Genomic DNA, 19,559 nt, shown 5'->3' on the forward strand with positions numbered 1-19,559 from the left:
AAGTGGAGGAGTGGGGAATCAAACCTGGTTCTCCCAGATAAGAGTCTGCACACTTAACTACTACACTGAACTGACTCTCTAGAGGGGATTTCCATCAGTTTTTTAAATAACAGCCAAAGAAAGATGGCAGGTCCTCTTAAAAGAGGACACCTGGTAACCCTCAATAATCACAGGGACACCACCTCTGCAGGGGTTGTTTTGTAGAAAAATAGGTGCTGGAGCTCATCCAGGGATTGTTATGCATGCTGAAGCAGCCTGTCGGTCACTTCCGGGTTCCTGTCCTGCATCTCGACCTGTGTTATTAGTGACAGGCTGCTTCGGCGTGCCGCTGCGCCGGCCCCCTGGGTCCCACAACGATGGGACCAATGCCACAGGGACGGGCTCGAAACACTCTATAACCCCTCAAAAGAACAGCAGTCTAGCTCGCTTCCCCCGAGCCCTGCCGCCATAAGCCTCAAGGGGGCTCATTTTGCGGCATCTCCCGGCGGGAGGGTGGCACCCGCACGGGACACATATCAAATGAAAAGGGGGTGTAGGGCTATCAGAAACAGCTGGCGGAGGGAGTCGGGAGACCACCCCACTGGGGGATCCACACCCCGAAAGTGATGAAGGTGGCGCAGATAGAGCCAACAGAGCAAACAGGACAAAATAAATAGGCTGCATTATGCAGCACAGTCTCACTGGAATCTCACTGGAATCTGACTGGCTTCTCAGCGTGGAACCCGTTCTCTCTAGTCTTCTCACTTTGAAAAAAGTAAAAAAAGAGTTTTATTTAACTTTATTTCCCCCTTTCCCTCTCTATAAATAATCTTGGTGTTTCCGGCGGTGATATTTGGGGGATTTTTGGGGACGTCACAGGAAGTGCTGTGAAGTCACTTCCTGTTTCCGGCAGTGGCATTTGGGGGAAATTATGTCATTTGGGGGGAAATGATGTCACAGGAAGTGACATCATCCGGCAGGTGGCGCGGGGGAAATGATGTCACAGGAAGTGATGTCACTTCCTGTTTCCGGCGGTGGCATGCCATCGCCGGAAGTGACGTCACCGGAAGTGACGTCACTTCCTGTTTCCGGCGGCGCGCGCACACCCCTACCTTCCCCCCCCAAAAAAGGTGTCCCTGGCTGGCCTTCAGACATTATGGCCACCCTAGGGAGTGAAGCCCCTGAGGGCATTATTAACACAAGAAGTTTCCCCGGCAGCTGATTTTGCAATAAGGTCCACAGACCAGAATGCTCATTTGCATGACAAATGCCTCTTCTTTGCTTTGCTTTCTCTAGGTCAAAAGAGATAGTTGAAGCCTTGTGCCCTTAATGGAGTCTGTGACCCCTGTTGCTTGTTGAAATGCAGATCAGAGAAGCAAGCAGAGGTTCCACTGGAAGAAGATGCTGGTCTCTTTAAGTTGTAAGTCTACCTGTGTACAAGCATCACCTGTGTATGAGCATCCCATACAACCTGCCCAGCAATGAAACTTATTGCCATGTAAACATCATGATACAATTCACTGCTTTTTAATGTATATCTATTATATATAAATACACAGAAAGCTGCCTTACGCTGAATCAGACCCTTGGTCCATCAACATCAGCATTGTCTGCTCAGACCTGGCAGCTCTCTCGCATATAACCTCCCACCTGGTCCTTTTAATGGCGATGCCCAGAATTGAACCTGGGGCCTTCTGTATGTGAAGCAGAGACTCTGCCACTGATCCACAGCCCCTCCCCTCTGAAAAGAGCTCATGTTGGATGACAAAGATGAACGCAGTTCTGGCTGGCTTGGCATCAGGGGGTGTGGCCTAATATGCAAATGAGTTCCCACTGGGCTTTTTCTACAAAAAAAGCCCCGTGTGAAATGGTGGTGATGTCAGGGGGTGTGGCCTAATATGAAGATGAGCTCCTACTGGGCTTCTTCTGCAAGAAAAAAAAAAAAAGGTCCTGCAAAGGTAGGACATGTTTCTATATCACATGTGATTTGAATATTGATGAGGAAAGCACTTATGAAGCCCATTTTTAAATCATAGCAAGGCAGGGCAGCTGCTGCTCCAAAATCTGTTCAGGGTTTAATTGGAGATGGGGCTCATCAAAGCACAAGACCTCATTATTACCGTTTTCCCACACAACTTACCTCGGAGTGACGTCCCTCTTCACGGCGCAGCGTCTGCTCGGATTTCCCACCATCTGCTCCGCAGAAGCAGGAAGAGCCGCGTCTTTTGCGTCGCTAATGTAAACTGGGTTTTAGAGATTTACATTTGCAACGCAGAAGCTCCGGCACTTCCTGCTTCCGCGGAGCAGATGGTGGGAAATCCGAGCAGACGCTGCGCCATGAAGAGGGACGTCACTCCGAGGTAAGCTGTGTGGGAAAATGGTATATATGTTGCAGTCAATAAAATCTCAATAGCCTTTTTCAGGACTTTTTCTGTAGAAGAAGCCCAGCAGGAACCCATTTGCATATTAGGCCACACCTCCCGATGGCACCATTGTTTCACAACGCATTTTTTGCACAGAAAAGCCCAGCAAGAACTGATTTGCATATTAGGCCACACCCCCTGATACCAAGCCAGCCAGAATTGCATTCCTGTGCGTTCCTGCTAAAAAAAAACAAAAAAACAAAAAAACAAAAAACAAAAAGCCCCGGCTTTTTTAAAAAGAGAAAACAAGTTTAGAAGGGGGTGGTTTGGAAGAATGAAGCCCAGAGGGGGAGGGAGGGAGGTCCTTGAAATCTTCTCTGTCCCTTGCAAGCCTTCATGGGAAAAGGAGTTGCTGCCAAGTGATGTGAACGTCTATGTGAGACAGTGAATTTGTGTAGATGCTGTCATGCTTTCATTTCATATAAGAGCCATCACAAACCTCTACCTGTGAATTTGCCCTAAATAAATCAGAGCTTCCCACACTCCCCCCCCTCCGAATTAAAACTAAAGATATGCTTCAGATTTAACATCTGAAAAGGGTTGCTTTTAGAGCAGGGGTCCTCAAACTACGGCCCGCGGGCCAGATGCGGCCCGCTGAGGACGTTTATGCGGCCCGCCGGGTTATGGCAAAATCAGACCGGAAGTGACGTTTGACCTAAACTCGCGTTAGCAATGCACACTTCCGGCACTGGGCTGAGGCGGCAGAGACAGAGTGTGAGGCGATACCGAGGTGAGGTGAGTTCCCAGGCCGGGGTGTGTGGTGTGGGGAAGGGAGAGAGATGCAGAAGACGGAGAACTGACGGCCCGCGGCCTTGTACAGTAACGGCAGCCACCACAACAGTCCGGCCCTCCAACAGTCTGAGGGACAGTGAACTGCCCCCCTATTTAAAAAGTTTGAGGACCCCTGTTTTAGAGTGTGAACGATTAAGAATAATCTCCATGCAGAGGAAACCCATCTCCCTGCATGAGTTCCTGTTCTGGACATGCTTCCTGATTGGAGAGAAGCCAGTGATTCATGCAGAGATACAAACAGGCCTCCCCTTTTGAGGGCGGGCGATTCTTCTGCGTCTCTGAATCTGGAATGCTGTAATCACTCCCAGTTCAGAGCATTGACGTGTCCCATGCACAGGCTAACTGGAAAACCTGCATCAGTCAAATCAGTACAGAATCATTCAGGCATACAAAGTGACTTCCCCTATGAAGCCCTTGTGTTTTTTCTCCTGTCACACTAGTCTGATCTGAGGCAAAGTTGGGAAGTTGTAGCAAGCAACATATTACTGAATTGTTCAAGCCTGCAGAATAATCTGGTCACTTAGTGACAAGACTTTTTTTTTTAGCAGGAATGCACAGGGACACAGTTCCATCTGGCTTGGTGTCAGGGGTGTGGCCTAATATGCAAATGAGTTCCCGCTGGGCTTTTTCTACCAAAAAAAGGCCTTGGTTAGAACCTTTCCCTGGGTATTAAATAGACATAACAATCAGTACACACACAAATGCACATAGAATCCAGACACCCTTACAGTAACTGGACTGACCGTTTCCCTTGTAACGCCTCAATTCAGTGTGTTTCTCAGGGTTCCCACTCTCCAGGAAAGAGCTATAGGCCTTCTGGAATTATAGCACATCCCCAGATGGAGAAAACAGCTGCTTTGGAGGCCAGACTGTATAGCGTTGTACCCCACTGAAGTTCCTCCCCAGCCACCCTCCCCCCAATCTCCAGGTAGTTCCCAAGAGGGAGCTGGCAACCATAGATGTGTGTGTTTCTAACCCATAGTATGCTATCCTATTTCCTTGCTTGTTTTGTTTCTTTAATGGGGGTGGGGAGGGGGAAAAAATCCCTCCTGTGGTATTTCCCCATACTCCTTTCCAGGGGTCGTTTTGTAGAAAAATAGGTGGTGGAGCTCATTAGTATAACTCATTAGCATATGCCACTCCCCCACCAGCCAAAAGTAACCCGATGCAAGAAAGGAGAGCCTTATGTGATTTTGGCTTGCTGGCCTTTGGACTGGGGGGTGGTGGCCGAGGAGAGCCCCAGGCAAGCGAGGCCTGCTTGGGCTGACTAAAGATCCAGTCAGTCCAAGCAGGCCTCACTCGCCTGGGGCTCTCCTCGGCCACCACCCCCCAGTCCAAAGGCCAGCAAGCCGAAATCACATAAGAAGTGGAGAAAGGGTGGCATGGGCTTCTCCAGGGGTTCATGAGGGCTGCTGAGGGTGTGGCGAAGCTCCTGGTGGCTGGCTGCCTGCCCGCTCTCCTGATCCAGGGATTGTTATACAGCTGCACCTACTATTCAACGGACAAGGTAGATGGTTATGAGGAGGGGGGCATTGGAAGGTTCAGGAGCTGTGCTCCTGTGAGCTCCTGCTGAATTCAAGGCCTGCTCCATTCCTTGCTTGGACCAGGCTGGATAGGCCACCTTGAGTCAGGGAGCTCCGCAACAGCCCCGCTATCTCCTTTTCATGCTTTCTGGTGCCTACAGGGACGTACTGCCAAACTTTCAAAATCTTCAGGCATGGTGCCCTCTTGTGGGTGCAAAGGATGTTTCTTGGGTGTGGAAAGCCGAATGACCTAGAATCCCACCAAACGTATTTATCTCCTTGAATTACCTCCCCCCCCCCAAAAAAAATCCCATCTTCAAGGAATTCAGGACAGTTTGGAGGGCTGGTCTCCACTGGGGCCTCACCCCGTAAGGGAGGTTTGGCTGAGAAAAAGCGACTGGCTTAGAAGTTCTGAAACTGGACATTTAGCTGTGTCGGTCACATTGGTGTTTACAAGGGAGCCAAGAACACAGCCCCACGGGGTGATTTGCAGGTGTGAGAAAAACAGCACGGCTTGAGGAGGGGACTGAAGCCAATCCTCCTTTTCCTATTGTGGGCCCACACTAGGGTTGTCAGAGCCTTGCTGACCGCCGGAAGGGGTAGGAGGTAAGGATTTCCCAGGTTGGGAAAATCCTAGAGATTTGGGGATGAAGCCTAGGGAGGACAATGACATCAGTGGGGTACGATCCCATGGAGTCTGCCCTCTAAAGCAGTGGCTCCCAACCTTTTTGGCACCAGGGACCAGTTTCGTAGAAGACAATTTTTCCACGGACCAGTGGGAGGGTGCTGGGGTTTTTGCTGCCCCGGGCTGCCCCCTCGCCCATGCCCCATCCCTGCCCTCCATGGGGGGGATCTTTAAATGAGGGGTAGGTGAAGGTCCCGTGGCACAGCGTGGTAAAGCTGCAGTACTGCAGTCCAAGCTCTGCTCACAACCTGAGTTTGATCCCGGCCGAAGCTGGGTTCAGGTAGCCGGCTCAAGGTTGACTCAGCCTTCCATCCCTCCGAGGTCGGTAAAATGAGGAGGAAAAGTGTAGATCAGGGGTCCTCAAACTACGGCCCGCTGAGGACGTTTATGCGGCCCGCCGGGTTATGGCAAAATCAGACCGGAAGTGACGTTTGACCTAAACTCGCGTTAGCAACGCACACTTCCGGCGCTGGGTGAGGCGGCAGAGACAGAGTGTGAGGTGATACCGAGGCGAGGTGAGTTCCCAGGCTGGGGTGTGTGGTGTGGGGAAGGGAGAGAGATGCAGAAGACGGAGAACTGACGGCCCGCGGCCTTGTACAGTAACGGCAGCCACCACAACAGTCCGGCCCTCCAACAGTCTGAGGGACAGTGAACTGGCCCCCTATTTAAAAAGTTTGAGGACCCCTGGTGTAGATGACGGGAAGGCAGTGGCAAACCACCCCGTAAAAAAGTCTGCCGTGAAAACGTCATGATGCAACGTCACCCCAGAGTTGGAAACGATGGGTGCTTGCACAGAGAACTACCTTTACCTTTTAGGTGAAGGTCGCTGCCATGCTGCCCCTTCCACTCGCCTGGGACCCGGGTGGATGAAAGAGGTGGTGCTTTGGAACAAGGTCGCACTGCCTCTTCTGTCCACCCAGGGTCCTGGGTGGGTGAAAGGGGCAGTGCAGTGCCTCTGCCTTGCTCCACGGCCTGGTTGCTAACAGGCCACGGACCACTACTGCTCCGCAGACCAGGGGTTGGGGACCCCTGTTCTAAAGTATCCATCTTCTCCAAGGGAACTGATCGCCTTAGTCTGGAGATGAGCTAAAATCCCAGGGGATCCCCAGGTCCCACCTGGAGGCTGGCATCCCTAGGAGGAGGCAGTTGGCATGTCCATCTGGGAGGGGAGGAAACTCCAGTTGCAGCTGTAATATAAAGGCCTTGCACTGTTTCCCAACAAACACAAGGACTTTGTATGTGAAGATGGAGCTCCAGGGTTGGAATGTGAATCCAGATTCTCCCCATTCCTTATCCGTGTAACCTTGGGGTGGCCAAACTTGCTTAATGTATGAGCCACATAGACTAAATGTCAAATGTATGAGAGCTGCAAGATACAAATGTCAGATGTTTGAAAACTTCAAGGAAGGAAGGAAGGAAGGAAAATAGATGGAGGGAAGGAAGGGTGAAAAGTGGAAAGAAAGCAACTTTAACTTTAAATGCATTGTCCAAGCTGTTGGCTGGCTTGGCTTGAATAAGTGATTTAAAGAGACAAATGCCTTCTCCAAGCCGGCTGATGGGGCAATGGGGGCTTCAGGAGCCACACAATATGTTTGAAAGAGCCACATGTGGCTCCCGAGCCACAGTTTGGCCACCCCTGGGTAAAATGATGGACTCCCCCTGTCCTTGCAAGAAGAGAAGGCGACATTTCCAATCTGAGCCACGAACGAAACTGAAACCGAATGGAACGTTCTAAACTGTGTAAAACTGTATGAAATGTTTTTTCGTCATTTTATTGTGATTTTATTTTAGCACTATGTTGTTTTGACTGTTGTTGGCCACCCCGAGTCCGTCAGGGGAGGGTGGGATACAAATGTAATAAAATAAATAAAACATGTGGCTCCCAAGCCACAGTCTGGCCACCTCTGCTCTATACATCCATTAGCAGCTCTGGGTTGTAATCCGTGGCTTGGGCTCTGAGGCTTTGGAGTTTTGAGCTTGTCAGCCGATGGGTCTCTGCTCCAAGCCTTGCCCTGGGGGAGGCTAATTGTCCACAGCCCCACCCTCCCAGTACAGTGGGAGACAAGAAGGCTGCGGCCGCTTGTGCCCACTCCCATCTGGGGCTCAGGCACCTTGGTCCTAGGATTGTCAGTCTCTGGGTGCTTACATGAACCTATGAAGCTGCCTTCTACTGAGTCAGACCCTGGGTCCATCCGAGTCAGTCTTCTCTACTCAGACTGGCAGCAGCTCTCCAGGGTCTCCAGCTGAGATTTTTCACACCTAACTTGCCTGGACCCTTTTTTTAGTTGGAGATGCCGAGGACTGAACCTGGGACCTCCTGCTTACCAAGCAGATGCTCTGCCACTGAGCCACCGTCCCTGCCTGTGGGACTCAAAACCTTTTCACTCCAAAAGGTGCACTTTCAAAATATTTCAGAAGAGGGCAGCACTGAAGAAGGGAAAACATGAAAAGGGGAATGCATGGGTGCAGTACATTAAAAAAAAAAAAAAAGTAGTCCCCTGTGCAAGCACCAGTTGTTTTCGACTCTGGGGTGACGTCGCTTTCACAACATTTTCACAGCAGACTTTTTACGGAGTGATTTGCCATTGCCTTCCCCAGTCACCCACACTTCCCCCCCAGCAAGCTGCGGACTCTTTTTACTGACCTCAGAAGGATGGAAGGCTGAGTCAACCTGAGCCGGCCACCTGAACCAGCTTCCGCTGGGATCAAACTCAGGTCATGAGCAGAGGGCTCCGACTGCAGTACTGCAGCTTTACCACTCTGCGCCACGGGGCTTGGCTGGACCCCTTTTTTAGTTGGAGATGCCAGGGATTGAACCTGGGACCTTCTGCTTACCTAACAGATGCTCTACCACTGAGCCACCATCCCTGCCTGTGGGACTCAAAACTTTTTAATTCCAAAAGGTGCACTTCCAAAATATTTCAGAAGAGGGCAGCACTGAAGAAGGGAAAACATGAAAAAGGAAATGCATGGGTGCAGTAAATAGCTGAGGCCAAATTCTATTCATGGCTTGCTGTGCCATGTGTGCTACGCATCTTCATAAGAACATAAGAGAAGCCATGTTGGATCAGGCCAATGGCCCATCCAGTCCAACACTCTGTGTCACACAGTGGCCAATATATGTATGTGTGACTGTGTGTGTGTATGTGTATACATACACACACACACACCTACCTCTGCTCCATATTTTTATCCAATCCCCTCTTAAAGCTGACTATGCTTGTAGCGGCCACCACCTCCTGTGGCAGTGAATTCCACATGTTAATCACCCTTTGGGTGAAGAAGTACTTCCTTTTATCCGTTTTAACCTGGCTGCTCAGCAATTTCACTGAATGCCCACAAGTTCTTGTATTGTGAGAAAGGGAGAAAAGGACTTCTTTCTCTACTTTCTCCATCCCATGCACAATCTTGTAAACTCTGTCATGTCACCCTGCAGTCGACATTTCTCCAAGCTAAAGAGCCCCAAGCGTTTTAACCTTTCTTCATAGGGAAAGTGTTCCAAACCTTTAATCATTTTAGTTGCCTTTTTCTGCACTTTTTCCAATGCTATAATATCCTTTCTGAGGTGCAGTGATCAGAATTGTACACAGTATTCCAAATGAGACCGCACCATCGATTTATACAGAGGCATTATGATACTGGCTGATTTGTTTTAAATTTCCTTCCTAATAATTCCCAGCATGGCGTTGGCCTTTTTTATTGCAATCGCACACTGTCTTGACATTTTCAGTGAGTTATCTACCATGACCCCAAGATCTCTCTCTTGGTCAGTCTCCACCAGTTCACAACCCATCAACTTGTATTTGTAGCTGGGATTCTTGGCCCCAATGTGCATTACTTTGCACTTGGCCACATTGAACCTCATCTGCCATGTTGACACCCACTCACCCAGCCTCAACAGATCCCTTTGGAGTGCCTCACAATCCTTTCTGGTTCTCACCACCCTGAACAATTTAGTGTCATCTGCAAACCTGGCCGCTTCACTGCTTACTCCCAACTCCAGATCATTAATGAACAAGTTAAAGAGCATGGGACCCAGTACTGAGCCCTGAGGCACCCCACTGCTTACCGTCCTCCACTGTGAAGACTGCCCATTTATACTCACTCTCTGTTTCCTATTAATTAGCCAGTTTTTGATTCACAAGAGGACCTGTCCTTTTACTCCATGACTCTCGAGCTTACTAAGGAGCCTTTGATGAGGAACTTTATCAAAAGCTTTCTGGAAGTCAAGGTAAACAACATCTATTGGGTCCCCTTTGTCCACATGTTTGTTCACCCCCTCAAAGAACTGTAACAGGTTAGTGAGGCAAGATCTTCCCTTACAGAACCCATGCTGAGTCTTCCTCAATAATTTGTGTTCATCAATGTGCCTGCTCATTCTGTCCTTGATAATGGTTTCTACCAACTTTCCCAGTATTGGAGTCAGATTGACTGGCCTGTAATTTTTCCTCTGGAACCCTTTTTAAAGATGGGGGTGACATTTGCTACCTTCCAGTCCTCAGGAACAGAGGCAGATTTCAATGAAAGATTACAGATTTTTGTCAGGAGATCCACAAGTTCACCTTTGAGTTCTTTCAGAACTCTTGGATGTATGCCATACGGACCTGGTGACTTATTAGTTTTTAATTCATTGTAGGACTTCCTCTCTTGTCACCTCAATTTGACTCAGGTCTTTCAACACCTGTTCCAAAATTAGTGGTTTTGGAGTGGGCAAACACTTCTCATCTTCCACAGTGAAGACTGAGGCAAAAAATGCATTCAGCTTCTCAGCCATTTCCCTATCCTCTTTCAGTAATCCTTTGACCCCTTGGTCATCCAAGGGCCCCACTGCCTCCCTGGCTGGTTTCCTGCTTCTACCATACCCTGGTATGGAAACCAGCCATACCCTGGCTCCCAAGGAAGGTCCGTGTAGCTTCGAAGTTTCCTAAGTACTGAAGCACAGGACAAAATGTACCTGGCCAAATTCCCTGTTTTCCTCCATCCCCCCAGATGGTGTTTCTCAGTTCTACTTCAGTGGCAAACCAATCAGAGACATAGAATGTCTGCATTCTTGGCAAACAAGGGGAAGATTTTCATTTCAGAGACAGATAAAGTTCTGGCTCTGCCCCCATATGGAAATAGGGTTGCCAACCTACCGTTGGCACCTGGAGATCTACAATTACAGTTGATCTCCAAGCGATAGAGATCGGTTCCCCTGGAGAAAATGGCTGCTTTGGAGAGTGGACTCTGTGGCACCAGATCACATGAAGTTCCTCTCCTCCTCAGGCTTCACCCCAAAAATCTCTAGGTATTTCCCCACACAGACCTGGAAACTCTATCTTGAAAAGCTATTGAGGAGTGCAAAAGAATGTGATATTAGCAAATGCCACCCCCCCCCCCCCACACACACACAAGGGTGCAAAGAATGTGATCCATCAGGGCCATAGCCAAGATTTCAAATTCATAGCCCCGGTTTTTGTTTGGGGGGCAGAGGGCCCCCACTGAGTAAGAAAACAGCACCATTTTGCACTTGTACTGGTTGTTGGGTGAATAGATCGATTGGTTGATCGATTTAATTTGCACTTAAAAAAATGGATGTGAGGTTTTAGTCTTTTGATGCATGCAAGCAAGACCTGGTAAATATTTCTATGTACAAACTTGGCTCCTCTTCCTCTTCTCTTCCCCCCCCCTCCATTTTTTTTACAATCTTCATTCCCCCCTCAGTTGCTTCTCCCCCCCCCCGCCTAAATGTCCATCAACTGCTGCTATTGAACAGGGAATTGTTTTCCTCTCAGTTGCAAGAAGTGTGGGTTATCTTGTGCCCAGGGGTCATTTTGTAGAAAAATAGGTGGTGGAGCTCATTAGCATATGCCACCCCCACACACACACCAGCCAAAAGCAACTTCACACAAGAAAGGAGAGCCCCGGGTGATTGAGGTCCGCTTGGGCTGGCTAGAGATCCAGCCAGCTCAAGCAGGCCTCGCTCACCTGGGGCTCTCCTTGACTGGCCCCCGCAGTCAAAAGGCCATCAAGCCACCTCCCAGTCAAAAGGCCCTCAAGCCACCCACCACCCAAAAATCATAAAAGAAGTGGAGAAAGGGTGGTGTGGGCTTCTCCAGGGGTTGATGAGGGCTGCTGGGAGTATGGCAAAGCCCCTGGTAGCTGGCTGGCTGGCTGCCTGCTCTCCTAATCCAGGGATTTATGCAGCTGAACCTACTATTCAGTGGACAAGGTAGGTGGGGAGCAAGAGGGGGAAACCTCAGAAAGGTTCAGGAGCTGCGCTCCTGTGAGCTCCTGCCGAATTCAACACCTGCTTGTGCCCCTTGGAGCCATTGCATAGATGGGGAACTCCTGTCGGGCTGATCAGTGCGCAGAGAAGGCCAGGGGTGGTGGGACGATGGCGTGGTGATGGGCGATGTTGGATGGCTGGGGCCACATCCATTGGACCATTGGGCTGGCAGTGGGGAAGGAAAGGGCTGTGGTGCTGGGGAAAGCCAAGGAGGCTGACGGGGGTGTGGAGTGGTGGGGCCAGGAGCCTTGCATTTGTGCTAAAGTTAGGGTTGCCAAGTCCAATTCAAGAAATATCTGGGGACTTTGGGGGTGGAGCCAGGAGACATTGGGGTGGAGCCAAGATCAAGGCTGTGACAAGGATAATTGAACTCCAAAGGGAGTTCTGGCCATCACATTTAAAGGGACGGCACACCTTTTCAATGCCTTCCTTCCTTAGGAAATAATGAAGGATAGGGGCACCTTCTTTTTGGGCTCATAGAATTGGACCCCCTGGTCCAATCTTTTTGAAACTTGGGGGGGTATTTTGGGGAGAGGCACTAGATGCTATACTGAAAATATGGTGCCTCTACCCCAAAAAACAGCCCCCCAGAGCCCCAGATACCCGTGGAATAAATCTCCATAGGGAATAACAGAGTTCCCAGAAGACATTTCCCTCCCCTCCCCCTGCTTTCTGACGACCCTGAACCGGGGGGAGGGCCTCCAAACCGGGGGATCCCCTGCCCCCACCTGGGGATTGGCAACCCTAGCTAAAGTGGTGGGGGCAGGATTCGGGGGCCCCCACTGTAGCTATGAGCCTGTCCAGAACTTTGGAGGACCTTCTGTAGAAGAGCAGGCCAAAGCAGGAATACTCAGTGACTTGAGATGGCCGGTTAACCTGCCACGTGTAGCTCCATCGAGGATACTGCGGTGTCTGCCTCAAGTTTCAGGAGAGTGGTCCAGGCTTTACCCGGTGGGGCTCCTGATTGGCAGGCAGTTCCTGCCTTGAAGTGGCCTCCGCAAGTCTGCCGATAGAGTTGTCAACTCTGGGTCGAGAAGTATGTGGAGATTTTGGGGGTGGAGCCTGAGGAGGACGGGGTTTGGGGAAGGGAGGGACTTCTGCTGGGTATAAGGCCACAACGTCCACCCTCCAAAGCAGCCATTTTCTCCTAGGGAAGCTGATCTCGGCCATCTGGAAATCAACTGTAACGTCAGGAGATCTCCAGGTGTCGCCTGGAGGTTGGCAACCCTACTCTCTTGTTTAAGTAGCTTTTATTAAGCTTGCAGTAAAAAGAAGGAAAGGTTGGGGTAAAAAGGGAAAGGGAAAGGAATGCTAGAATATTACCTAACTGCACGTTACAATATAGAAATAACTAAGGAGTGTCCAAACCCATGTTTATAAATGTAAACATCACAGTTGATAAGAGTCCAGAACTTTGCTGGTACATTTTCTGGAATGAGAAAAATGATTATGTAAAGCTGCATGGGTGTCTTTGATATAAGCCTGTAAAAAAGCCCATGTCTTTTGTTTAAATGTATCTATTTAAATAAAACATGTATATAAAGAAAGAGATGAACAACAATTGGCATGGCATAGCGGTTAAGAGAATGAGCTGTGATCCAGGAAGTTGCTCTTTCAAATCCCAGCTCAGGCCAAGTACGCACTAGGCAGCATTAGAGAACTCTCTGCAAAATCGGGGTGATAGTAACTTGCCTTCTTTACAGGGGTGTCGTAAGGATTATGACTGTGCAATGCAAATGCTTTCAGTGCTGAAAACACTCTATAAATGCGGAGTGTTCCTCTTCCTCCTATGACGAATGTGCTTTTTGTCATGTGCCTAATGACTCGTGCATTGGCTGGCATGGAAAAAAATCATCGTCTTTAGCTGGTTCTTGGAAGGGTCCCCCCACAGAACCCTCCCCCCCCCCCCGCAACAGACAGGGAATCGTGTCCCTCCAGCCATGTCTCAAGGTAGCCTTGATCTGCTTTCCAAACCCAAACAGGTACCCCTCACTCCACAAAGACCTTATCGCCCACTGACGTCTGGACATACTGTTTAGTCTGTAGCTTGTCTAGCAGGTAGCAGACTTGTAGACGGAGGTCCAGAGCTGTGTAGAGTCCCTCTCCCATGTTGATGGTGCTCCGGCAGCCTTGCCGAAAGATTCATTCTGCCCCCTGCGCCCCCCCCCCCCCCGCCTTCCCAGCCCTAACTTTCAGATGTTTTGCTGTAAGTTCATTCCAGTCCCCCTTCGTTCTTTCCCCCTCCCCACAAAGATAGCAGAGTGTTTTGAGCTTTTGTGAGACTCAGGGCTTTTTTTTGTAGCAGTAACTGCTCTGCATATTAGGCCACACACCCCTGATGTAGCCACTCCTCCACGGAGTTTACAGTAGGCCCTGTACGAAGAGCCTTGTGAGCTCTTGGAGGATTGCCTACATCAGGGGTGTGAGTCCTAATATGCAAAGGAGCTCCTGCTACCAAAAAAACCCCCCAACCCCGTACGTCCCCAGCTTGAAGTACAGGATGCCAGCTCCAGGTTGGGAAATGCCTGGAGATTTTAGGGGTGGAGCCTAGAGACGGTGGGGTTTGGGGAGAGGAGGGGCCTCAGAAGGATCCAATGCCCTAGAGTCCACTCTCCAAAGCAGCCATTTTCTCCAGGGAAGCTGAGCTTTGTCATCTGGAGACCAGTTGCAATTCTGGATGACCTCCAGAGGTGGAATTCTAGCAGGAGCTCCTTTGCATATTAGGCCACACCCACCTGATGTAGCCAATCCTCCAAGAGGTTACAAGGCTCTTTTTTTTGTAAGCTCTTGGAGGATTGGCTACATCAGGGGTGTGTGGCCTGATATGCAAAGGGGCTCCTGCTAGAATTCCACCCTTGGTGATCTCCAGCCACCACCTGGAAGTTGGCAACCCTAGCTGGAATAGTGATGCTTCCTTTTTTGCTGCAGGGCTGCACACCTTGATGGCAGGGGTTAATACAGGGACAAACCAGTGTTTCTCCTGTAGCAAAACATGTGACAGGTGAATACCAGACATGACAAATGTAATAATAATAATAATAATATAATAATAATAATAATAATAATAATAATAATAAATTTTTATTTATATCCCGCCCTCCCCGCCGAGGCAGGCTCAGGGCGGCTCACAGGACATGGTGCATACCATGATTGCAATAAAATACAGTTAATATTCACACCTGAGACATTTGACTGGCAGCACAGTTTCCCAGGCAGATGCAGGAATAATGGAGTGCCCAGCAGATGTTTCCCTCCCCCCCCTGCTTCCTGATGACCCTAAAGCAGGGGGAGGGTCTCCAAACCAGGGCATCCCCTGCCCCCCACCTGGGGATTGGCAACCTGTGTGTGCAGCTGTGACAAAGGACTGTTGCATTTTGTGTTGTGTTCCAAAACCCAAGAGAGACTGATCTCTGTACTCTGGAGATGAGTTGTAAATTCCAGGGGATCCCCGGTGCCCCCTGGAGACTGGCATCCCCATGAGTTCTGCCTCCTGTTTCAGTTATTAAAAGGAAAGTCTTTCCCGGGCAAGAGAGGGGGGCATCAGCATCGCTGTCTGAGCAGAGGATCGCTCTCTTCCAAGCGTGGCCAAACTTGTTTAACGTAAGAGCCACATAGAATAAACGTCAGATGTTTGAAAGCTATAAGACATGAATGTCAGATGTTTGAGAGCCGGAAGGAAAAAAGGAAGGGAAGCAAACAGCTGGGGAGGGAGAGGTGTAAAGAAAGCCACTTTATCTTTAAAAGCATTCTCCAAGTCACCAGTTGGCTTGGCTTGGAGAAGAGATTTAAAAAACGAAATACTTTCTCCGAGTTGGCCAGTGGAGCAGTGGGGGCTTTGAGAGCCACGCAGTATTTGCGAAAGAGCCACAGTCCGGCCACCCCTGCTCTGTGCAGTCCCTTCAGCACTCAGCCCAAAAAGAAGCCACGTGAAAGCCAGCCCTGAATTTCCTCAGCGGGCCACTGGACTCCTGTTTCAGTGCTGAGGGGAGGCAGGAGTTGCCCTCTGATTGGCAGGAAGAGCATCTGGTGGGCGGGATTCCCCGGCTGAAAAGAGCCCGGCTCGGAGGTGCCAAAGGTTGATAGGGAGAAGACTGCCTGCCCAGGGACTCGGAGGGCTGAAAGGGAGATGGGGGCCCTGAGAGAAGCCAGGCCTTGGGCTTGCTGCTGCCTGCTCTTGATGCTAGGAGAACTGGCTCCCCCCACCGCTGCTCAGTGGTTTGACCTCTTCGGGGAAGGCACAGAGGAGGCCATGACCAGTGAGACACCCGCATCCCCCCCAGGTAGGTGCAAAAGGAGGCAACCAGCCTTTTCTCTCCCTTCCTTCCCCACCCCCATAACTTTCCAGAGGGAAAAGGGATTGCGAGAACCCACAAGCGGTGTTCACTCTAAGCCAGGGGTGGCCAATCTTCCGTAATGGAAGAGCCACATAGAACAATGTCAGATGTTTGAGAGCCACGAGGAAGGCAAAGAGATGGGGGAGGAGGGGGAGGGGGGAAGAGAGCAACTTTAAATGCATTCTCCAAGCAACTGGCTGGCTTGGCTTGGAGAAATGGTTTAAAGAGAGAAATGCCTTCTCCGTGGCAGCTGATGGGGGTGGTGGGGGCTTCAAGAGCCACACAATATGGGTGAAAGAGCCACATTTGGCTCCCGAGCCACAGTTTGGCCATCCCTGCTCTAAGCTGAGTTAATGTGAGCTAGCACACAGCTTTTTAGCCTCTGGCTCACATGTTTTTGTCTCAGCTCAGGAAAAACGGCCCCAGAGCACACTAATCGATGCAGTGGCTCACAACTTTAATGCCAGTAGCTCACAAAGTAGAATGTTTGCTCACAAGACTCCACAGCTTAGTGGGAGTATAACACACAGGGCTCCATGGAAAAACCAATGGGCCTTTGCAGCTGAAGACGGCTTTGGGTTAGTTGGAGCTCCTTGTAGGGTTGCCAGGGGGTCTCCTGGGCAACAGGTGGGGTGTGTGGAGTTAGGGTTGCCAAATCCCAGTTGGAAAACTCCTAGAGATTGGGGGTGGAGCTTGGGGAGGACGAGGACTCTAGGGTATATTGCCCTAGAGTCCAGCCTCCATTTTCTCCAGGGGAACTGATCTCTGTCGTCCAGGGAGCAGCTGTCATTCTTTGCCCAACTTGCCTGGTGCGGTGGCTGCTGGTGTTGTTGCCAAGTTTGCCTCTCCCCCACAGTTTTTGTCAAAGGGGCTTTTGGGGAAATGCCTGCAGGCTGCAGAGGGGGGACCCTCAGTTTTTGACTGCCTAGGGGCCTCCACAGGGTTTAATCCAGCACTGGCTGGAACAGTCTTGGGTCAGCCATAGCTCTCACAGAGTTGTCGATGAAAGGGCAGCTGCTGTAAGAGCTCTCTTCTTCTTCTTCTTCCTTCTTCCTAGGTCTGGCATCCGTGGTACAGCCGACAGAGAAGATGATCCTGAGCCTGCCGCCTCTTTGGAATACCCCCGACCCTCTTGTGGAGGAGATGCCCACCTCTCGCGCTGCCCCAGAGGTAGTAAGTAATTGCTGTGTGGTGATTGTTTGGGGTGGGGGCAAGGGAGAAGAAATGATGCCAGACGTCCTGGTCCATCATGGTCTGTAATGATAACTGGGTAAGCTTGCATATTGGAAACAAACAAACAAAAAACTCCTCTGGGAGTTATCCTGCATTTTTAAGGCCAGAGGGGCAGCTGTGTTGCATCAAAACTAATTGAGGTCTAGGGGTCTCCCCCCGCCCCCCAAGGATTTTATTCCAGCACGAGCTCTTCCAAAGTCATTTTTTCAGATGCACAAAATCTTTCGAGTCTTTGGAAGAGGACACTTGACTCCCGTTCAGTCCCCAGAGGCAGAGGTGGAATTCTAGCAGCAGGAGCTCCTTTGTATATTAGGCCACACATCCCTGATGTAGCCAATCCTCCAAGAGCTTACGAAAAAGAGCCTCGTAAACTCTTGGAGGATTGGCTACATCAGGTGGGTGTGGCCTAATATGCAAAGGAGCTCCTGCTAGAATTCCACCCCTGCCCAGAGGCAAACATGGCCTGCTCAATTTATCATGGCTGCTAAAATGGAGAGGAAAGTGGTAAAATAGACTTCTCTCTTTTTTTGTTTATTCTTAAAAGATTTGTTTTTATAGATAATGCATACATTCTTGAATTTAAAAAAAAGCAATCACATCACATTAAGAATGTTTGTCAAATTGAGTTCTGAAGAGCATGTACATTCAGGACTTTTTTTGAGCAGAAATGCAATTCCAGCTGACTTGGCATCAGGGGTGTGGCCTAATATGCAAATGAGTTCCTGCTGGGCCTTTTCTACAAATTAAGCCCTGTGTGAAACAATGGTGCTGTTAGGGAGTGTGGCCTAATATGCAAATGAATTCCTGCTTGATTTTTCCTATCCCCAAAAGCCCTGTGTACATTATTGACAGTGTTGAGAACAGCTGCAAAATATGCTTTGACATTAGATCCAAAGGAGTTAGCTTTGTTAGTCTGTTGCTGCAAAATACTAAAGAGTCCAGAACCACCTTTAAGGCTAACAAATTTTGTTAGCATAAGCTTTCAAGGAACGCAGCTCTCATTGTCAGATGAGGAAGAGAGCTTTGTTTCTCAAAAGCTTATGCTACAGCAAAATTTGTTAGTCTTAAAGGTGCTACTGGGCTCTTTACTGCTTTGATATTAGGGTTGCTAGCCTCCAGAGTGGGGCCTGGAAATCTCCAGAAGTTACCTGATCTCCAGGTGACATAAATCAGTTCCCCTGGAGCAAATGGGTGCCTAGAAAGGTGGTCTCTATGGCATTTGACCCCACTGAGGTCCTTGTGCTCCCCAGGCTCCGTCCCCAAATCTCTAGGATTTTCCCAACCTGGATTGGGACGCCCTACCCCCCCATCCCCCCTCTGGTGGCCAGCGGGGACGTGGCAACCCTAGTTTGTGACCACAGCAGGAGTGCCCCCCTGCCATGCTGTTTTCCCACCTGCAAGTCACCTTTCATTTTGCATACTTTTTAAAGGATGGGTCAAGCACCTTCTGACCATATGTGCTAAAGAGAGAATGCAACTGTCTCTACTACTTGATCTCAGATATGCACCTTTGCTAGTGCTTCTGTTACCTGCTGGTTAATGGGATTGTTATCACGCCCAGGGACAATCTTAGCCAGGACAACTGCCCCAACCCATCAGTGGGGGAGGCCATTGAGCCCATCTGCCACCTGGAGGCCAGCTTTCCCCACCATGCCAGGAGTAGACTGGGAAGAGTAATTACCTTGTGGAATTCGCTGCTGCAGGAAGAGGTGGTGGCTACAAGCATAGACAGCTTCAAGAGGGGACTGGATAAACATATAGAGCAGAGGTCCATCAATGGCTATTAGCCACAAGGGTATAGAGGGAACTCTCTGTCTGGGGCAGTGATGCTGTGTATTCTTGGTGCTTGGGGGGGGGGCAGCAGTGTAGGGCTTCTGGAGTTCTGGCCCTGCTGGTGGACCTCCTGATGGCACCTGGGTTTTGGCCACTGTATGACACAGAGGGCGTTTTCGCACAGAGCTTACCCCCGGAGCGACGTCCCTCTTCACCGCGCAGCGTCTGCGCGGATTTCACACCAACTGCTCCGCAGAACCAGGAAGAGCCGCGAAGAGCAGTGGCTTTTGCGTCGCTAACGTAAACTGAGTTTTAGCGGTTTACATTTGTGACGCAAAAGGCTCGGCACTTCACGGCTCTTCCTGGTTCTGCGGAGCAGTTGGTGCGAAATCCACGCAGACGCTGCGCGGTGAAGAGGGACGTCGCTCCGGGGTAAGCTCTGTGCGAAAACGCCCAGAGAGTTCGAGTAGATGGGCCTTTGACCTGATCCAACATGGCTTCTCTTCTGTTCTTGTGTGTTAAGTTAAAACAGCCCCAGAATAAGCCTAC

At 50.0% G+C, this 19,559-nt stretch overlaps 1 protein-coding gene across 1 annotated transcript in view; it reads left to right on the forward strand.

Annotated features, from left to right (window-relative positions):
* Positions 1–15,796: 15,796 nt before the first annotated feature.
* The window catches only part of LOC132583629 (collagen alpha-1(XV) chain-like), a 56,263-nt gene continuing 52,500 nt past the window's right edge, over positions 15,797–19,559 (forward strand). The window contains exons 1-2 of the mRNA XM_060255248.1: positions 15,797–15,950; positions 17,062–17,177. Coding sequence (XP_060111231.1) covers positions 15,797–15,950; positions 17,062–17,177 — 270 coding nt within the window. The remainder of the gene's footprint in view (positions 15,951–17,061; positions 17,178–19,559) is intronic.

This window comes from Heteronotia binoei, chromosome 15, assembly GCF_032191835.1.
Source record: "Heteronotia binoei isolate CCM8104 ecotype False Entrance Well chromosome 15, APGP_CSIRO_Hbin_v1, whole genome shotgun sequence".
NCBI lineage: Eukaryota > Metazoa > Chordata > Lepidosauria > Squamata > Gekkonidae > Heteronotia > Heteronotia binoei.